Source organism: Xenopus tropicalis, chromosome 8, assembly GCF_000004195.4.
Source record: "Xenopus tropicalis strain Nigerian chromosome 8, UCB_Xtro_10.0, whole genome shotgun sequence".
In the NCBI taxonomy this organism is placed as follows: Eukaryota; Metazoa; Chordata; class Amphibia; order Anura; family Pipidae; genus Xenopus; species Xenopus tropicalis.
In genome coordinates this window covers 114,736,848-114,757,195 of record NC_030684.2, presented here as the reverse complement: position 1 = coordinate 114,757,195, position 20,348 = coordinate 114,736,848, and the positions used below count along the sequence as shown (strand labels likewise).

The 20,348-nt window shown below is 39.8% G+C and overlaps 1 protein-coding gene across 4 annotated transcripts in view; it reads right to left on the bottom strand.

The window, feature by feature from the left end:
* bahd1 (bromo adjacent homology domain containing 1) overlaps window positions 1-20,348 on the bottom strand; it is a 97,499-nt gene that overhangs the window by 22,993 nt on the left and 54,158 nt on the right. For all 4 annotated transcript variants that reach the window (XM_031890886.1, XM_031890887.1, XM_012969331.3 and 1 more), the window contains one exon: window positions 647-2,244. In XM_031890886.1, coding sequence (XP_031746746.1) covers window positions 647-2,144 — 1,498 coding nt within the window. In that variant the 5' untranslated portion in view covers window positions 2,145-2,244. The remainder of the gene's footprint in view (window positions 1-646; window positions 2,245-20,348) is intronic.

The window sequence follows — 20,348 nt, the reverse complement described above, 5'->3', positions numbered from 1 at the left end:
GGGGAGGAGTGTCCAAAACTGATGGAGTGGGAGCGGGCCTAGGTCAGTGGGGCCAACAAGGGCTGGGGTCCTCAGGGTTTTTATCCCATTGTCCCGCTGGCCCAGTCTGACCCTGTACTGCAAATAAATACATAGTCCTACCGGCTTCTGAAAAAAGAACTCTAGTACAGCACACAAGATGAGGGCTAGAGAAGAAAAAATGCCATGTGATATATGTGGCAAAAAGAGCCTGGGGAGAACACTGCACTTGCATCTTAGGAAGGGACATGCTAGAAGAACCCAGAGTATAAGTGGGCTGTGAGAAGCCATAAGACTTATGAAGATACCATTTAAAGTTCAGAGCTCAAAAACAAGACTGATTTATCACAGTAATGCAAATAAAGTTATATTAGTAACAGTTTGTGATTTAAATTAGCCATACATAGTCCAACACACCACTGGACAAAGTTCCACTTGTTTGGTGACTTCAAAAAACAAGCAGACCTTTCTGAGCATGGCCAGATGCAGTGTTGCTTAGGCAATTTTTCCTGTGGCAGACATTGGCCATGACAGTGAGTCACTGCTTGGAAACAAAACCAAATAAATAAAATATATTTTCTAATGCATAATACAGTTGTAAGAATGTTGCATAAGGTTAGGTACTTACCTGCAGTAAAAGGCTTTTTAAAAGAATAGCTTTTATGTTCCATGTGGGTGTTAGTGACCCGGGAAATGGGCAGTCTTATTAATCCACAAAGACTATCAGTATTTGTCCCAGTGTCTTCACCAAAGGAATATCGAGAGGTACACCAAGGTAAATGCCCAATCATTCCACTGGGTGGGAAGGAGCTTTGTGACACCAAAAGTTCCTCACAGGGCACTGGTTGTGGAAACAATTCATCTTTGGGGTACATGGAAAAATCACAGTACCCACTGTACGGTAATCCACTTTGGCCATAAGATATATAAGTCCCATCTGAGGACGTAATGTCGGAGGGGTGGCACAGACACACGCAATCGGTGAGGCTGCCCGGAACTGGCAAATGATGAAGCTGCTGCACTGGGAAAGAGGGCTGCTGGAAGTCCTGTTTAGGGGTGGGGGACTTCTCACCTGGTCTCCCATATTCAGGCTTCATAGAAGCTTGCCCCCCCATTAAAGGCAGTCTGTGGTACAAGGATTCTGAGCCATCATAGTTGTTGGAAGACCGTTCCACATGAACACCCTCCGTTTTCCCCGAGGACTTGGAAGAATTGCGATGCTCTGGTTTCAAAATACCATGGTCACCACCTTCTTGCCATCCATGGTGGTCCTCCATTTTCCTATGTAACAATTCCTTTTTGGACTTGACACAGTTTTTCTTGTGTGATTTATTGGTTTTTAGCTTAGACTTGGAACAGCCAGTGATAGAGCGGCTAGTATCCCCATCTGATTTGCTCCTCTGCTTTAGAGGATGGTCTCTCTCACTTGTGAGCTTTAAGAATGCCACAGCATTAAGGCTCGCTAGTCTTTTTGGAGCAGGAGAATAGGAGACCACTTTATCCTCCACCTTCATTTCGCTTTCAAATACTTCATCAGGTAACTGGCCGGATGCCATGCATCTCTGTCTGCTCCTTTTGCTGTGCAGGTGACAGTTTGGCTTTAAGTTAGTCCAACCTTCATCTGATATGCCATTTTCACTAGCTTTTCCAAAATCCTTTCTAATCTTACGAGAACACCCATCATCTCTTTCAAATAACAAGTTATTGACCGCTTCTGCATTCAGAGAAGCTAGTCTTCGCTTCCGGGGCTCGGGAAAATCACGGATATTATCCATGCTGGACGTGACCCCAGAGTATCTCTTCCCTTTTGGAGTAACCCTTTGCATTTTGGAAGAATGCCCAGTATGAACCTTCAGTGTGCCAAAGTCATCCACCCAACAAGAGATATTTGGTTGGGCCCCACTTTGACCCTCCATAATACATGACCCAGCAACATCCTCCAGTCTGGTAAGGACAACAGTACATGTCTTTTCATTCATGGCTGGTGACAGCCGTCTCCGCAGTGGGTATGCTTTCCGTATATCCTTGCTTAATATTCCTCTGCCCACGCTGGAAATCCTTGACTGGCAAGCTATGTCTTTAAAAGCTCTTTGACCTGTGCAACCTGCTTGGGTGGTATCCATCATAAAATCTGCTGTCCACACCACTTAGGTCTGCACGTCTAGAAGCTCTTTTTCAGTAGAAAATATAATGCTCCTTTTCAAACATGATGACAGCTGTGTGTACCTGTAGAAAAAAAAGACAAAATAATCAATTGCAGATACAAATAGAAAATGTCCCACCGTAAACTACTATTTGAATGTATTTATGTATGTAATGTACTTTCTACATGTAAGTCCTCAATTTGCTTTCCACAACCAACAAATTAAAACCTTTTAGGCAAGGAACGTAGCACTACAAAAATAAATAACTTAAACAGATGCAATTAATAGTAATCACTAGTATTTATATGCACTGCCATGTTGCTCTAATTCTAAGGACTTGCTAGATTCCCAGTTTGGGGTCAGGAAAAAACTTCTCTTCTTTCTGAAGTAGTATGGGGTGGCTATGAATGCTTGTTCTTATCCCCCTTCTTTTGTATCAAATGCAAGTTAAATGGGTAGTTCAACATAAAGTTAACCTTTACTATGTTATGGAATGGCCTATTCCTAGCACATCTGCAAGTGCTCTTTATTTTTTAGAGTTTAAAGGGGTAGTTCACCGTCATGTTAACTTTTAATATGTTATAAAATTACCAACCGTTATCATCTTTGAAAACTGTTCTTTGTTTTTTATTGTTTCTGAATTATTTTTATTCATCTTCTAATTCTTTCCAGCTTTCAAATGGGGGCCACTGACCCTGGCAGCCTATAAATTATTGCCCTGTGAGGCTACAATTTTATTTTTATTGTCATTTTTCGTTACATAACTTTTTAATTGAGACCCTCTCCACTCATATTCCACTTTCTCATTCAACCACTGCCTGGTTGCTAAGGTAACTTGGACTCTAGCAACCAGACAGCTGCTCAAATTCCAAACAGGAGAGCTGCTGAATAAAAACCCACAAATAATAAAAAATGAAGAGCAAATGCAAATTGTCTCAAAGGAGCACTCTCTGCTCTCTCTAGCAACCAGATAACTGCTAAAGAGCTACAGAAAAAAATCAGATATCAATACCACTGTGAACTACCCTTTGTAAGAAAAAATGTTTTTTGCATTTGCTCTATTAGTCTGTTCTTCGAAAAGCTTGGGGAAACATTAATCTATTATACATAAAAGCCATAGGTATCCTGTAAAGTATATCCTCATAAATGGTGCTTATTAACGTCATTGGTTATTACTGGTGCCTAGTGAGGCGAGCGTTAAATAATTAATGTGTAACTATATGAAATCTGAATGTGACAAAAAAGAACAGCATTATGAAGATTTGAGTGAAAAATAAAATAATGGTTCCTTTAATGCAGCTCTGCGGATTTAACAGCGTATAATTTTATATAGAGCAACATGTACTTCGCTGTTCAGATTCTATCAAAAACACATGTTTATGAGTTTAGTCCGGGGCAGGATCAGCTGAATAAATGCACAGGCAGGTTGAACCCTAGCACAGGGCTAGTAAAACCATTAACCCCTGGTGGGAGGGCTGCCCTGCCATATTACGGATGGCTTTGGCAGCAACGGGATGAAGTGCTGTCTTTAATTCTCCTCTAAGAGTTTGCTAATGTGCTGAGAAAACAAACAAATCTGACGGAGGCTCCACAGCAATGCATAACCTATTTAATTACAGCTGGAAGGAACTTCTCGGAGAAAATCAAAGAGGCAATGAGACTTTAATGAAGAATTTGAGATGAGCCATCTCAGTGATGTAGTGTGTGCGAGCGGAACCCCAGCATCACCTCTCTAGGAATCCCATCTGCATCAATGCGCTGCTAGGGGCACAAGACTGGCAGCAGTGTGTGTGTTGATTAAAGCGGCTGGTAGCAGCCTCCGATTGCCAGACAACATGCGGCGTGTTACTTACATTCCCCTGGTGCTTACGTTTAACCCGCCCTCTGCCTCGTGTGGTTAGTGAAGGCACGGTGAGCATTCTTGTGATTCCTCCCCTCCCTTCTGTTGTGAATTCCCTGGAAAGTCGGCGTGACTAAGAGAAGGAATTACAGAGCTCTCGGAAAAAACACTGACGGCTCTGCTTTCCCAGCCTCCGCCGCCTGTCACAATGCGCTGCCCTACGGTAGTTTTCTGTGCTGTCACTGTGACGACACCCTATAATGGCAACATTAACTCAGTGTAATGGCAGAACCTTCCAGGCAATGCAACCAAGTGGCTTTTTGGCTCGTTAAGCTGCCCATACACTTTAACATTTTACTATGCCTAACGACCAATTTTAATGTGATCCGAAAAATCCATCAAATTATCGTAGAGTTAATGGGCACCAAACAATCGTACATCTAGAGATTTTTATCCAACATCTGTCTGAGCAGGTTAACAATAGAATTTGCCCATTGTCTAATTGTTTGCAGAACCAAACAGGCAGTTTTCCTAGCTTCAGGTACAGAATATGGTCGAAAATGGTCGTTTTTGTTGATGGACAAATTGTACTTTTAAAGGGCTGTGGCACATGGGGAAATTAGTCGCCCGCGACAAATCTCCCGTGTCGCGGGCGACTAATCTCCCCAAAATGCCATCCCACCAGCGAGAATGTAAATCGCCGGTGGGATGGCATACGTGGCGCCGCGATTTCCCTTAAATCGTGGAAGTTGCCTTGAGAGGAAACTTCAGCGATTTTGGGGAAATCTCAGTACCGCATATGCCATCCCACCGGCGATTTACATTCTTGCCGGTGGGATGGCATTTCGGGGAGATTAGTCACCCGCAACGGGAGACTTGTTACGGGCGACTAATGTCCCCGTGTGCCACAGCCCTATTGATCGTTTTAGGATAAGCTTGGTCCTATGATAATGAAAAGATCTTTTAAAAACCTCTGGCCAGCTTTACCTATAGCACCCAATCAGATGTTTGCTTTCATTTTTCAAACTGAACGAGACCCACAAAAGAGTATTGCTGATTGGTTGCTATTGGTTATCTAGAACAGTGAACGGTTTGCCCAAATTTCAGAATGACAAATGCAAACTGTTCCCAGAATACCCTATTTGCCTAGTGTTTGGGTCCATAAAGGAGAATACACACACGGCCAGCGCAGAGATCACAAGCACATCATGAAGATGGTGGTGGAATTATTCACCTCACAGATAAGCCTGCCAAGCAAACACTTCCCACAAGGATATACAAACATAAAGGTCTTGTGACAAGTCAACGCAATGTGAGATCTGTAAACAACTGCTGCAGCCCCAATTTAACGTTTCATCCCTATTGTTAATGTTTTCGTATGGAAATTAGGTTACATTTGAAGGTCCTGGGGGGAAGCAACGCTTGCACTAACAAGCCATATGGTTTGTACAAGAGGCAAAAACAACAATTCCACCCACCAAGACCTGACAGAACCATTATGGTACCAGATATCAGGGCTCAGTATGGGCTGTCTAACCCAAGGCAAGAGCCTAAGGCCGCTGTGGAGGAGGTGGTGCATTTAGCCGAGCGCACTCTGACCTCTGGGCTGCTCCCTCAGACAGGGCACATACCATCAAAGGCCAATCTGGCATGTCATTAACAAGGAAAGCAGCACTACTAAAATAACTGACCCTGGGTCATAAGGCTCAAGCCAGACAGACAAGTTTCATGACCTATTTTGTTACACCAGTAGCCTATGACTGTTTGGGAACTCTTCCAAGCAAGCATAATTCTATCCTGTCATTTTTGCAGATCTGTTTATTTCTGTGAGAGATGACGTAACCTTTGCCTTAAAATGTAGGATATATTTTGGGCCAGCTAACATGTGGTTTACAAGCTGTTGTAGTGCTAGCTAGAAGCCAGAGACACAGGCAGACGGTCAGTGTTTGAAAGAAACAAATAAATATAGGTATCGGCTTATTATTCCCACGTTCCCAAATCCGGCACAATCTGATATTATGACATGATATTTACTTCCTTCAGATGCTTGTGTGGTGGGCTCCCTTCCTGTCCCAAACTGTAGATTGCAATTAGTTTTTTTATTCTTTTTTTGGGATAATGAATGACTCTGATAAAGATTTATAAATATATATTTAAAAAAAAAAAAAGAGAGAAAAAAAGAGAGCAAGTAAAAGGGTAAGTTTATATTTATATAGCTTTTTTAAGCTTTTATTAGCTTTATTTTTATATTACCAACCTCTAGAAGATGTGGTGGCTGAAGACATAGGCCAGCAGGAAGAGGTCCATACCCACTGCCTAATGCAGGGTGGACAGGGTGCAAAATATGAAATATCTACTGTAATACTTTAAAGAGCTGCAATAAGCTATCTAGTCTGCAGCTATTTTCCTTAAATGACCTGAATAATAATCAGTGTTTTACAATTAACACAAAGAATAAAGAGGACACAATTATCTAAAGAATATTGCTTAGCATCAAAGACATTTTTAACAACACACACACCTAGGATCTGTCTAGGGGCCTAGAAGTGGTGGGTTTAGGCTTCAAGTTAAAGCTATAGGCAAAAAGAGAAATATGGATGGTGCCAAGGGATTGTTACACAGAGCACAAACAATATATGTCCATGCCAAGCACAGGTACTACATTTGTGCTATGTACCCAGCTGGCACAGCAGGGTGACAAATGCCCCTTGAAACACATTTTACCACCTAATCATCTTTAAAAAAAGAAAACATAGCCCCCCCCCCCCCCCAAGGATATTCTGAGAAGCTATACTGCTACCAATAAAACATCACTGATTACTATGCCCTTCCAGTAGATATGAAATAGGAAAATCCACCTACGGCTACTGACTGAGAAGTCGCATTAGAAGGGATTAAGGTAGAGAAAACACGGCCCTTGGGACGGCAATTTAGGAAACCATTAGGACACAAAGCTAAATAACATCAACTGTCAAGAAATGTCTCCCCAAGGGACAGCGGTAGACAGCAAACAAAGATCCTACTAAGGCATCTCAAAAACAAGGAATCCCCAGTGGACAAATTAATGAAATTATATTCCGTTCCCAAGCTCCTTACAGAGAGCAAAGGAAAGGGTAAGCATATAGAGGAGACAGTCTGTACGCAGAACCACAAAAGTATCTGTACAAAACCTTAAGGCTAGGAGCTACCCTTCTATCTACACAAATTCCATTTTAGCTGGAGGTACATCTCAAGTAACTGTCTAGGACAAACATCATGGCAATTGAATAACTAAAAGCATATAAGGTCTACACCCAGGCCAGACACTTGCTCATGATGTAGATGTGTGTTTAAGTAAACTTATGTGTTATACAATGGACAATTAACATCAACTTTTCAGTTGGTCTTCATTTTTTATTCTTTTTTTTTTTTTGCCTGTTTCTTCTGACTCTTTCCAGCTTTTAAGGGCTCTGGCACACGGGGAGATTAGTCGCCCGCGACAAATCTCCCTGTTCGCGGGCGACTAATCTTCCTGAGTTGCCTTCACCTGCCATCCCACCGGCAACAATGTAAGTCGCCGGTGGGATGGCACACGTGGCGGCGCGATTTTGGGAAATCGCTGAAAAAGACTTGCAAGGCTTTTTCGACGATTTGCGCAAAATCGCAGTTAGCCAACCACAGGGGGCTGTAAAACCCTAGTTCACAACGACAGCTAGTTTGCACACATATGTAGTGATACTGATCACATATATGATTAAACTAAGAAAAGAGAACCAAGGTCCCAAGCCACAGCAAATTAATGGAAAAAAAAGTGCCCAGGATGGGAGCATATAGTCATAAAGGTGTGTGAAACCTTTGCATCGCTGATGGGATATTGTTATCATTAGGAAGAAAGCCATATGAAATTTTGCAAGATGCCAAAATAAACAGTTCCACAGAATCTTATTTTAGGGGAAAAAAACCATTGCTCATATTTGGCTGCTACACTCTTTCTCCCCCTACCAATCACAACTTGGGAAACAGCAAAGGGCTACAGAGGCCGGGATAATGAAGAGTCTGTGTACATAAGGGCAAGCCGATAGTAACTCACACTGGTATAAATGTTACTGGCCTAGATATTTTTCAACGTAACTAATGGCTTTTTCCTTTCTATACTGTTATTTTTAGGCACACACAAGTGCTTTCTCTTCACACAGAGTATATTATATCTGTAAGGAGAGGCACAGAGATGGTTACAACAGCTATTTCCCGAGTTGTGCTTCTACAGCTAAACCTAATCCAGCCTCCCAGCATTCACAGCCAGCCACTGGTTGATGAAACCAAAGGACAAATATTCCTTTATTTACTTTTATGTGCAATGAACTGCTAATAGCCAATAGGGAACTGAGGAACAGCCACCACTATTAAATCTCTCTTACATAACCAAAAACTCAATTGTAAGTAACATTTATATGCACAAAGCCCTTCTTAATAACCAACACTGTACCCTTTAGTTTTTGGGTAACCATGCAAATGCTATTGTAACTCCTAAAATTTCTATTTAAAAATAGAAAAAAAAAACAAAACAATTTTTAGCAATACTACAAAGCTGCCCATAACTCTGCTCACTGATTTGATTCCTGGAACCATGATTCCAAAATTTCCTGCCAAACCCAGAAGAGCTGGTAGGCATGCTGTTATCTAGGGCAGTCTGGCTACATTTGTATTATGTGTTTAAAACCAACCATTTTCATCCATTTGTTAAAAATCACCATTATACATTAGAACCCCCCATTTTCTGGTTTTCAGGGGACCAGGAAAAAAAAATGGTGGAAAATCAGTGAAATGCATTATATAGTGGTTGGGGTCACAAAAAAACAGTGTAAAATAAGGGAAACTTAATAAAATTGAGGTTTCACTGCAATTGGGAAGCCAGCAAACATTTAATATATGTTTGGCCTCCAGAGGAAAAAAAAATCTCTTAACCAGAACATCTGGAAGGGGCAGTTCTGATACTTTTTAATAGGCTCTATAAAGTAGCAAGAGTTACTCCATGTAAGGAGTCCACTTGAGGCTCACTATTGAAATCAGAACTGTAAAGTAAGAACAGTAAATTAAATCAAAAGATCAGCAAACTGCCATGTATAGATCACAAAATATTGTCCTTTTACATTTTTTTGCTTTGAGCCATTTTGCAATATTCTGCATGCTCATTTACTGATCACTTGACAGGATATAATACAGGTTTAAAATGTAGAGGAAGGACCTTAGTAGTAGTACTTAAAATGGCTGTGTTCCGTCAGAATATATTATACAATGGCAAATTAATAAATAATGACAGCATAAAAGATGTATTTTTCTAAAGTATGGCCTGTTTTATGTTATATATTTTATGTCCAGGAGAACATAATAAAACATAGGGATATATCAGCATTACTTGAAATAGCAATCTACATATCAGGCTTGTCAACCATCCTGTGCTTTTTTCTTATGGATATTGCAGTGCGGTACAAATTAGCATCAAACAACCTTAGCACAACAATTGTTCACTGAGCAACAATAGTCACACTAGCTTGAAATGGTTTCAAAGTAATTCAATAATAATATGCCAAAAAATGAGTATTCACAAGTCTAAAATGTCTAATAAATTTCATACAACAGTAATGCTCATGTTATGGTTTTAAACAAAAACTGCAATATCACTCATAACAAAATTTCCTGGACTGTGTTCCTGTAGAGCGACAGGGGGAAAATCAATAAATCTTTAAGTGTTACATGGAAAATTTCCAGAAAATTACACCACAGAGCAACCAAGATTAACTTAATATGAAATAAATAAAAAATGATAATACAAAATGAATAACACATTTTACTGAACATGACTCCTGCTTCCGCAAACATGCAGGCCCTATAGATTCATGGAAACATAAGTTGGAAGAATATTCAATAGAAAAATGGGTACATTTTGTAAAGTTAGCCAGTCACATCAGTGCCCTTATGCCGAGAGGATAACTATCATTATAACCCACTGCTCATAACATTGTAGGATTTCAGAATAGAATTCACTAGCAGAGTGACAAAGAAAGCTTAGCAGGGCCAAAGAAAAAATTCCACTGGTGTTCAAAATGGTATAATTTTATACTGTGCATATTTAGTCAAAAATCAGCTTAACAGTGTGAACGTATGAAAACTGAATTAGTTCTAAATGGTACACTTGGGGATGACAGTATCTCTTTAGTCAAGGGAATATTTCCAATACTTCATATCTAGTAGTATAATCACAATGCAAAGGCCATATAGATGGCAAGTTTTCTACCATATTCTCCAGAAAAAAATACATATAAATAAGGCTCATTGAGCAGAGCAACCAATACCAAAATGCGTTTGATCCATAGAAAACAAAGGGAATATAAATGCTATTTATGAGAAAGGCAGTAAAAGTGCAGCTCAGCATCCAGCCAAGCACCAGGCCTGTCCATTCATAAAGCCTGTTGGTTAACAATTCAGTTTATCATAAGTTTGTCTCCCCTGATAATAACAACTCTGTATTTATTGACTGGGTCTGCGAGGAGACCCATAAATGCTATGCAAGCAAAGGTATATATAGTGAATATCCTACAATTCCCAGGAGGGGTAGTTCACCTTCCAGACACTTTTCTGAGATGGAAAATGCACATCCAAGTAGCATGAATAAAAAGCATTTATAGTGCCCTTTTTTGAGTTAGGTCATGTTTACTTCTCCTTTAAGCAAACCCTCGGCACTCCTTTAGAGCAATGACACATGGGACTTTTTGGTGTCTGCGATAAAGCTTGGCTGACAGGGGCGACAAAATGTCCCTGTTTCCTTCCCACTGGCTAAGATGCAAATCTCTGACAGGGAAACATATGCAGCGCGGCTACTATCTGAAGTAACAAAGTTTCTTTGAGAGGCAACTTTGGGCTGCTTTATAAGGGCAGTGGTACACGGGAGATTAGTTTCCCTGTGATAAATATTCACAATGCCATCCCACCAGCAAAAATGTAAATCGCCAGTGGGATGGCATAGATGTCACTTTGGTTTCCCAAAGCCGCCCAAACTTTCCTTGAGAGGCAACTTTGGGAAACCGAAGAGACTTGTATGCCATCCCACCGGCGATTTACATTCTTGCCAGTGGGATGGCATGTCAAGGAGATAAGTCGCCTGCGGTAATGAAGATTTATTGCGAGCAACTCCACTTGTGCCACTGCCCAAAAGCTAAAGCAACAGGTACGTTTTGCCACCAGCAACTTACATTATTGCTGGTGGAAAAGCATTTGCGGAAGATTAGTTGCCCGCAATAGAAGAGCTTTAATCGCGGGCGACTAATCTCCACGTGTCATTGCAATGGCACAAGGGGAGATTAGTCGCCTGTGATTAAATCGCGGCTACCACGGGCGACTAATCTCTTCAAAATTCCTTCCCACCGGCAACAAAGAGAATCAAAGTCTAATGACCCAATACATAGCCCTTTAATTAATTCAATTTCTAAGACTGACACCATGCTGTGGTGGGCAGGCTGCTTGCTGCACCCACCCCTTCTTTCCAGTATATGTCTGAACGAATTCACTGTCCGCCTGTGATTGGGATGGAAAATTCCTCTTCTTTCTTAACTCTTTCAACCCACGGTACATTCAGACTATAAATACAAGCCTTTTGTGTTCATATTCCATTCATGGGAAGCCACTCTCACCTCAGGGCTCTGGGCAAACAAATGAAGTATATAACGGTAACTACATTAGAGGAAGCCTACAAGCTCGCTCAAGCACAGGGACGTAATACTTAATGCAAATACAGCTTTAAAAGCTTGACAAAATACAGATAGAAAGGTCAAAGTAATATGATGCTGTAAGTGGCTCTATGTACTTAAATGATGAAGTAAATAGGTTGCATGCTCAGCACAGGCTGATAATTACTGGCTAATAATGCAGAGTGGAATTGTAATCGATTTAACTGGAATGTGCACAATTTAGGCAGCCTGGTTATATTAGGCAATGGGGCACCTGGCAGGGTCTGTGTGTAATGGTGGGAGGGCCAGACAGACGCTGCCCGTCCCTGACACACTGGAGGGTTGTGTAATGGTGGAGAACGCTCTGGACTGCTCAGCTGCATTTAAAGGAGACTTTCATTTCTTCAGCATGCATAAAGGCACTGGATTCCTGGTAACCATGTGACTTGGAATTAACCTCTTCCTATCAAAGAGCAGGGATTAAGTGCTCCTGTTTATCATTAAGCTTACACACAGGTTTTCATACCAAGCAGTGAGGAAAGCAATAGTCAGGGCAAGCTTCAATATTACCATAACAACCAGCAGCCTGAACAACAAGCCATACTGAAAGTTAATTTGGAGGTGAACAACTCCTTTAACAAACTAACTTTCAGTATGGCATAGACATTGGCAGAGACAATTTGCAACTGATTTTCATTTTTTAGAATTTTTCAGTTATTTAGCTTTTTTTCAGTGTGGAATTTCAGCAGCTATCTGGTTGCTAGAGCCTTGTTTAGCTTAGCAACCAGGCAGTGGTCAAAATGAGAGACAGGAATATGAATAGGACAGGATATGAATATAAAGTTGGGAATAAAAAGTAACAATAATAATAAAATTGTAAGCTCAAAAGCAATAATTTTCTAACAGCTGGGATCAGTGGCCCCCATTTGAAAGCTGGAAAGATTAGGACATTCTATAAAATAAATAAATTAAAAGTGAACTTTTATGTGTTTTTTCTGTTATGTAGCTTTTCGTTCAGCTTTCCAGTTTAAAATTTAATCAGCTATCTGGTTGCTAGGGTAATGTTTACCTTAGCACCCAGGCAGTGGTGTAAAAGTCTGGAATATAAGTAGGAAGGGACCTAAATAGAAAGATTAGGAATACAAAATAACAATAGTAATAACATTGTAAGCTTACTGGGCAATAGTTTTTTTAGCTGCTGGGGGTCAATGACCCCTTTTGGAAGCTGGAAAAATTCAAGAGAGAAAACTATAAAAATAATGAAAAATTATAAAAAAATAAATACTGAAGACCAACGGCAAGGTTGTTAGGTATAGGGCATTCTATAACATATATAAAAGTTAACCCCTTTAATCTTTATACACTTCTATAACACAAAATTAGATCACGTGTATATATGGATACATTCTGTATCAATGCTTGATTAGTGCCCACTGCGCTTTTTCTCACATGGTTCTACTTACCATGGGAAAAAAAAAGAAAACCTAACGCATTGGATTTTAACTGCTACAGGTCAGAAATATTATACATGCATGGGATCTGGTATTCGGCTATCAGGGACATGGGGTTTTCCAGAAAATGATGGGTGGCTTTCCAAAAACTGGGACAAAAAAAAAAAGCTACGTATGACAGTGTGCTGAAATACACCAATTCACTGCTTCATCAAATATTGAACTGGGGAATCCTGAAGGATTTCCAACAGTTTGAAATTTTCAAATCTTTCCTGACTGACACAGATCAGTTTTGAAAAAAACTGGCAGTCAGTCATTAAATGCCACTCTGATCTGATGGGTGCTAGTGCCCAGTGCTACTCATCACCCAATACTATAAATGCTCAGTAACACAAATCAGCTCCCATATATGGCATCAAATATTTTGTATAAAGCTGTGCTGAATGCGTGTGAATAGAGACAACAGATTGAAGAGATTGTGTAAAAACAGCGCTTTCTAATGATACTCCATTCGCGTAATGGGTTCCACCTGGTATAAAATAACAGCATCATAATTATTCTGTAGTCTTTAATTAAAAAAAATAATAATAATTACTTTCTAGATATCTACAACTGTAGTCCATGGCATTAATACTATGGAGTAAAAACATTTATACATCTTTATAAATATCCCACACAGCCTAAAATTTTATTAAAAATGTTTTCTTTTTTCCCCTAAAATAAAGATAAAGTCACTTCTTCAAAGTTACACAGTGGAATATCTTTCTGCATTCTTCCAGTCGCAGCATTCTAGCTGTCTGTAAAGCCGATAATTAGGCAGGATCAGTGGTCCCTGTGTAAATCACTGATATTTGCTTTACAAGACAGGATAACACGAAATAGAGATACCATAATCCTATAAATTTGCTTCTTTATCGCCTCCACTTTTCTCACTTAAGCCAATATTTGACTGCAGGTTAGATAGAATTGTTTGGATGTAAGAACAAAGGGATTTCACACAATTGAGACTGAGCTAGAATCTTCTGGAAAAAGTCATACTCTGGTACAGTGATCCCCAACCAGTGGCTCAGGGGGCAACATGTTGCTCCCCAACCCCTTGGATGTTGCTCCCAGTGCCCCCAAACCAGGGAGTTATTTTTGAATTCCTGACTTGGTGGCAAGTTTTGGTTGAATAAAAACAAGATTTACTACCAAATAAAGCCCCCTGTAAGCTGATAGTGTGCATAGAGGCTGCCTAATAGCCAATCTTAGCCCTTATTTGGCACCTCCATGAACTTTTATGGTGTTTGTGTTGCTCTCCAAGTCTTTTTACATTTGACTGTGGCTCTGGTACATCACTATAATATATATATATATATATCTTTGATCAAAGGAGCCGCTCCACACAGGACTTAAGAAGAAACGTCATTTATTCACGAATCAAAACGGAGACTATCTATATATATATATATATAGGATCAAATTTGAGAAAGGCTGGTGCTACAGCCCAAATGTCAGTTTCTCTGAAATAAAAGTTCATTGTATGCCTGTAAGCCCTGTGTGAGCAGTCCCTATTTGCAAGAATATCCATTGAATTAGCTTCAGACTGCACCCAGGAATATCTACTATCAAGTGACGAGAGTGCCAGCATTCCCAATATATAGTCAATGTTTATTTTAGATAACCCTCACTACAAAGAGGAAGACATTTAGGGCTCTGGTACACGGGGAGATTAGTCGCCCGCGGCAAAACTCCCTGCTCGCGGGCGACTAATCTCCCCGTGTACCAGAGCCCTTAGACAAATGCACCGAAATATATCTGCAGAGCTGTCAAGGCTCTGACAAGACTTAAGTAAATGCATGTGCGACAGGAAAGCGAAAGTGAAAATGAGTGACAGCTTTCTAACGTTCATTTGTGCCGGGCTGACGTACAGTTTATGGTCAAAACCGAGAATTTGCTACCACAGCAACATTCACATACATAGTAAAGGCGATTTTGCGAAGTTTTTTTGATTTCTGATGAGACGCACTGAAAGACAGCTTAGCCTGGTGCCTTATAATACTGGTAAATACATAGAAAAGCCAAAAAACAAAACAAAAAAAATACAAAATACTGTCCTATTAGATTTTCATAAAAATGTTAAGGTGCCTCTAAATGGAAAGGACAAGTACATCTACCAGGCCCAGAACACACCGTAACTGGTTCATTCAGATTTAAACTAGGCAATCATTATGGGCTACTGGCAGGTTGCATTTTTCACAGTTATTGACACTTTTCCTGGCAGCCTGGAAACTGTTCTAACAAATTGGTACATTTATCAAAAGCTTTTTTTTTTTTTAATGCTCCAATTTGTCATGCAATACAATATGAACGCAATTCTTCCTATGGGGTGTTAGCAGCACTGAACTATATAACAAGCAATTAGGGAAGTCTCCAAAAAAGTATGATGGTTGCATTCATTTTAATATAGTGCTTAGCTATGGGGGAGTGAAGCAGTAATAATCATTTTCTGTGTTACTTCAAAATCAGCAATAGCTCATAAACTAATTTGTTTTTGTTTTTTTTTATTATTGCTCTGGCAAATACCAACTGGTCATGATACATCTGCCCCATGAACATAAGATATACATCAGAGCTCCAGCTTAAAGGAACAGTAACACCAAAAAATGAAAGTGTATAAAAGTAACTAAAATATAATGTGCTGCTGCCCTGCACTGGTAAAAGTTGTGTGTTTACTTCAGAAAGTCTACTATAATTTATATAAATAAGCTGCTGTGTAGTATGGGGGCAGCCATTCAAAGGAGAAAAGGCACAGGCACATAGCAGATAACAGATAAAACACTATTGTATTCTACAGAACTTGTCTGTTATCTGCTATGTAACCTGTGCCTTTTCTCCTTTTTTCCAGCTTGAATGGCTGCCCCCGTGGCTACACAGCAGCTTATTATATAAATTATAGTAGTGTTACTGTAGCAAACACACCAGTTTTACCAGTGCAGGGCAACAGTGCATTATATTTTTATTACTTTAAAGCTCTTTTATTATTTGGTGTTACTGTTCCTTTAATACAGACTTAACTGTAGAGATATGGGAACTGTTATCCAGAATGCTCAAGACCTGAGGCTTTTCAGATAAGGGGTCTTTCCATAATTTGGTGCTTTCTGGATAACGGGTTTCTGGATAACATATCCTATACCTCTATTATTAAATAACTGGCTCGTGAGGGAGAGTATGAGAAGTTACAACACACAGAAGCTCATAAGTGGATTGGAGGCAATGCTTTCACATCACAATAAAGTATGCAATAAAAGGGAACAAATATGTTCTTCCAAAATGGGCTGATTGGGGCTTGTTCTGACCCTAGTCCGAATCCTATAATATAGTGGTGGTTTCTGAAATTGCTAGGTGGGCTGGGCCCCATGGGGAGGCTTGGAGCAATGGCAGGGGTGGCCCGTTGTGAAGACCAGTTAGAGTAAGGAACGCTCATCTGTTCACCTAAATATACCTGAAATCCTAGCTGAAAGTTATTAAGGTTAAGATTTAGGGTAAATATGTAGTTCCTGTCCTACATATTTTTAAAGGCATGGCTGAATGCCTGATACACTGATATTTTCCTATATCTGTACTCACTGCATGTTGTAAAGGAGGGGGGCCTAACAAACAGGGGTGTTGTTGCCGTGAAACAAGGTGAGAACCTTGCCTCGGGCAGCAGCGCCCCTCAAGTTTAGGAGCCAGTTATTAATGTCCATTTATTGCCCAGAAATTAGGCATTGCTATTGCAGAGTACAACTGCACAGTCTGCACTAGCAATGTGGCCCACTTGGACCCCCTTAGGCGCAGGGAAAGCAAGCACTGGGGTAGCTCATAGGATAGGATCACCCCTGCTTACCAAAGGTTGAAACTGAACAGCGATCAGAATATGAATGCAGGCTGCACGCTGTTATGTTTGCAAGACAAAGTTCTGCAGAGTAAAAGCTGTGTATATGTCAAGCAACTTTCCCTTAATTTCTGCTTTAAGCCTGTTAAGTGGCACTGACTGAAAACAGAATTTATTTTCCATCACTAAACACAAGGAGCCATGTTAAATAACATTTTTTATGTATAGAACATATCCGCTTTCTCTGCAAACAAACATTTTCCATGGCTGTGTCTACACAGTGACTGCATCCTTCTCTTTTGACTTGGGGTGTAGTGAGGATTATCAGCCAATCGGCTGTTCTGGTGTAAGTCATATGTCCCCACTGGGTTTGACTGTGTCCATTACATGTGCTGAAACACTGATCAGGCTAAAACAATCACCGCGGGGGAAACAATCTCTTCCAACTATAAATGAGCACGATTAGGTCAAAACATAATATCCAATCACCTATGTGCCCTTTGGAGTGAGTCCAATAGAAGCAAAAAAAAAAAAAAAAAACATATCATAGCCCTTAGGCATTGCAAAACTGCTTATGCATTCCATACAGACATCAAAACCCCTTTTTCCAATGCTTTACCTATCTGATCTCTATGTTCCGCTATGAGGTGTTTTTGCAACTTCTCAAATGAAGAGGAGACAGTAGTGTATAAATTACTATTTAGTAGCAGGTGTAATATTAAATGAGCAGAATTAAAAATGGTATTAGGAAATAAGCGCACTAAATTACAGTGTGACTTTACCTTTTCTAATCCAACTGGGCTAAAGGGTTGTTAAGCAATAATTAATGATTTAGACAAAGACCATACCTAAGTTTCTGTTATTACAGAAAGCCAGAGTCCTGTAAAATCTATGGCCAAGAGATTCTTGCACAACTCCCGGGAACCCTATGCCAGTAATACAGCCAATAGAAAGCCAATTGATTAGCAAGTGACTGATGTTTGGGGGGACCAGCTCCTCTAATTATTTTAATAGAGCAGTTTTATACACCCACCTTGTGTTGGTACTAAGATGTAAGGTAGGAAACAAATGGTGCACATCTATTTGGCAGAAAGCTCCACTGAATTATATCATCTACAATTTATGGGGGCTATGTAATAAAAGGCACCAAGTTTGCCCAGCATCAGTAACCCACAGCAACCAGGTAGAAATTACTGCTAGGGGGCAAACTTAGTGCCTTTTCTTACATATGGGGTTAAGTGATTTAGCAAGAAACCTATTATTGTTCCAATACAGCTCTGCCAGATATAAAGCATGTATGTGATCTATACATTGCTCTCAGTAAAGCCCCACAGATCCAATGTTTCATTCAGAAGTGCAGAGTTAACCATAACTGATTCTGCGAGGGTGAACTATACATTATTTCTACTATGTTATAATTTACAGTCCTATTTGCTTAATTAATAATCAATGCAATTTCCTACAGATCTTCTGGAACATTCTCTGCCAATGGGGGGGGGGGGGGGGGGGGGCCTAGTATTGGTGGAGAGGAAGCAGCAGTGAAGGGATAATGCAGTACTCTATCACTTGAAGCCAAGACAGCTGCTGTTACAATGTGGTATGCAGCAACATCTGTTATATGGATGACTGAGGCTCATGGGAGAGGAAATGCTTGGATTGCATTTGTTTATACATAAAATATATTGCTTTACTTTGCCTCAGCTAGGCTTCCTTATCTCTTTCACTTGGATACTGTCATCCCATCCCACCAGAGTGAGCACTATGAGCAGGTTAGGGTGCACTATAGGCACAGGAGCACTGGGCTGCTATCAGAAAGAGGGAATTGTGAGAACAAGCCTGGCCAGTATTGCAGCTCATGGTTAATGTGGCAAAAGGATTTCATTTAGGATTGTAAGCTCTATGGGGCAGGGACCTCCATCCTCTTGTCTTTTTGATCCTTAACTTATTGCAACTGTACCTTGAATTAATTATCATACCTTGGATTTATCTATTATTTTAATAATCCTGTTGTAATAATCTATTCTACTGTACAGTGCTGTGTACATAATTAGCACTTTAAAGTTAAAAGATACATACAAAAGTTTATTAGCAGCATAACATTTCTAGTATCTATAAAAAGGTAAAAAACTAAATAAAAAGAAAAACAAAACCTAGTAAAAAGTCACTGCAAATGTGCTCATAAGAGCAATTTTACATGTTTGGGGGATTAAATCTCTTTAAAAATGTTATTTTCTGTTACATTATAAGAGAGACTTAGATGTTATGCATCATATAGTTTATAAGTACAATGCATATGTTTACATTGTTAAGCCAGCCACAGGCATTCCAAGCAAGAGTGGTAAATGTTTATGAGCCATTTATATAACAAATATGTCACATTCCTACTTTGTCTTTGGGACACTGGCTCTGATCCTGTGAGTATATCAAACTCCAATCATAAAGCAAGATAGGCTGCTGTAGTCTGCCATAAAGGAAATAGAAATAGGAGAGTAACAGAAAACAGATTCCCCCTGCTGCTACATTGTTTCAAGAGTCTGAACCAGAGAAGAAAAAGGGCTACACAAATACAGCTTCCAATAGCAATTACACTTACACATGTGACATTTTTAAATTCATGTACAGGTATAGGACCCATCAATAAAACATTAATTAAACCCAATAGGATTGTTTTTCATACAATAAGGATTATTTATTTCTTAGTTGGGATCAATTACAAGGTACTGTTTTATTTCTACATAGAAAAAGGAAATCAGTTTTAAAATTTTGAATTATTTGATTAAAATGGAGTCTATGGGAGACGGGCTTTCCGTAATTCGGAGCTTTCTGGATAACGGGTTTCCGGATAAGGGGTCCGATACCTGTATATTGGAAAAGTTTAGAATTCATATTTCATAATGCAGAAAAAAAAAATTTTGTCATCAAGCAAGACAGGCAAGTCTTCTTTTGCTAGCCAAAAAGGAAACAAAAATAGCCCGAAGTATCAGCCATACAGATTCCCCCATGCAAAATGGAAAAAATGCCAATTCTCCGACTACACAACCTTACACACACTTTTATTTGAAAGAAAACAATTATGATCCCAGCTGTATAATGCACTTTCAGAGATTTTATACCGCCTTTTAGCAGACTGGGGAATGTATTTTGTGTTGCACATCTCACTTCCTTAGCAGGAAACAGGAAGCAATAAAAGCAAGCTGACTTGGCCTTCCCTATACAGCAGGATATGTTAAAGAGATACTTGTGTGGACAAACCAGGTCCTTTTATCCAAAAACAACGCATTTCAGTTATTATAGCTTTCATGTGACCACAGCTTTTGGTTGCTAACCCCCATCAAA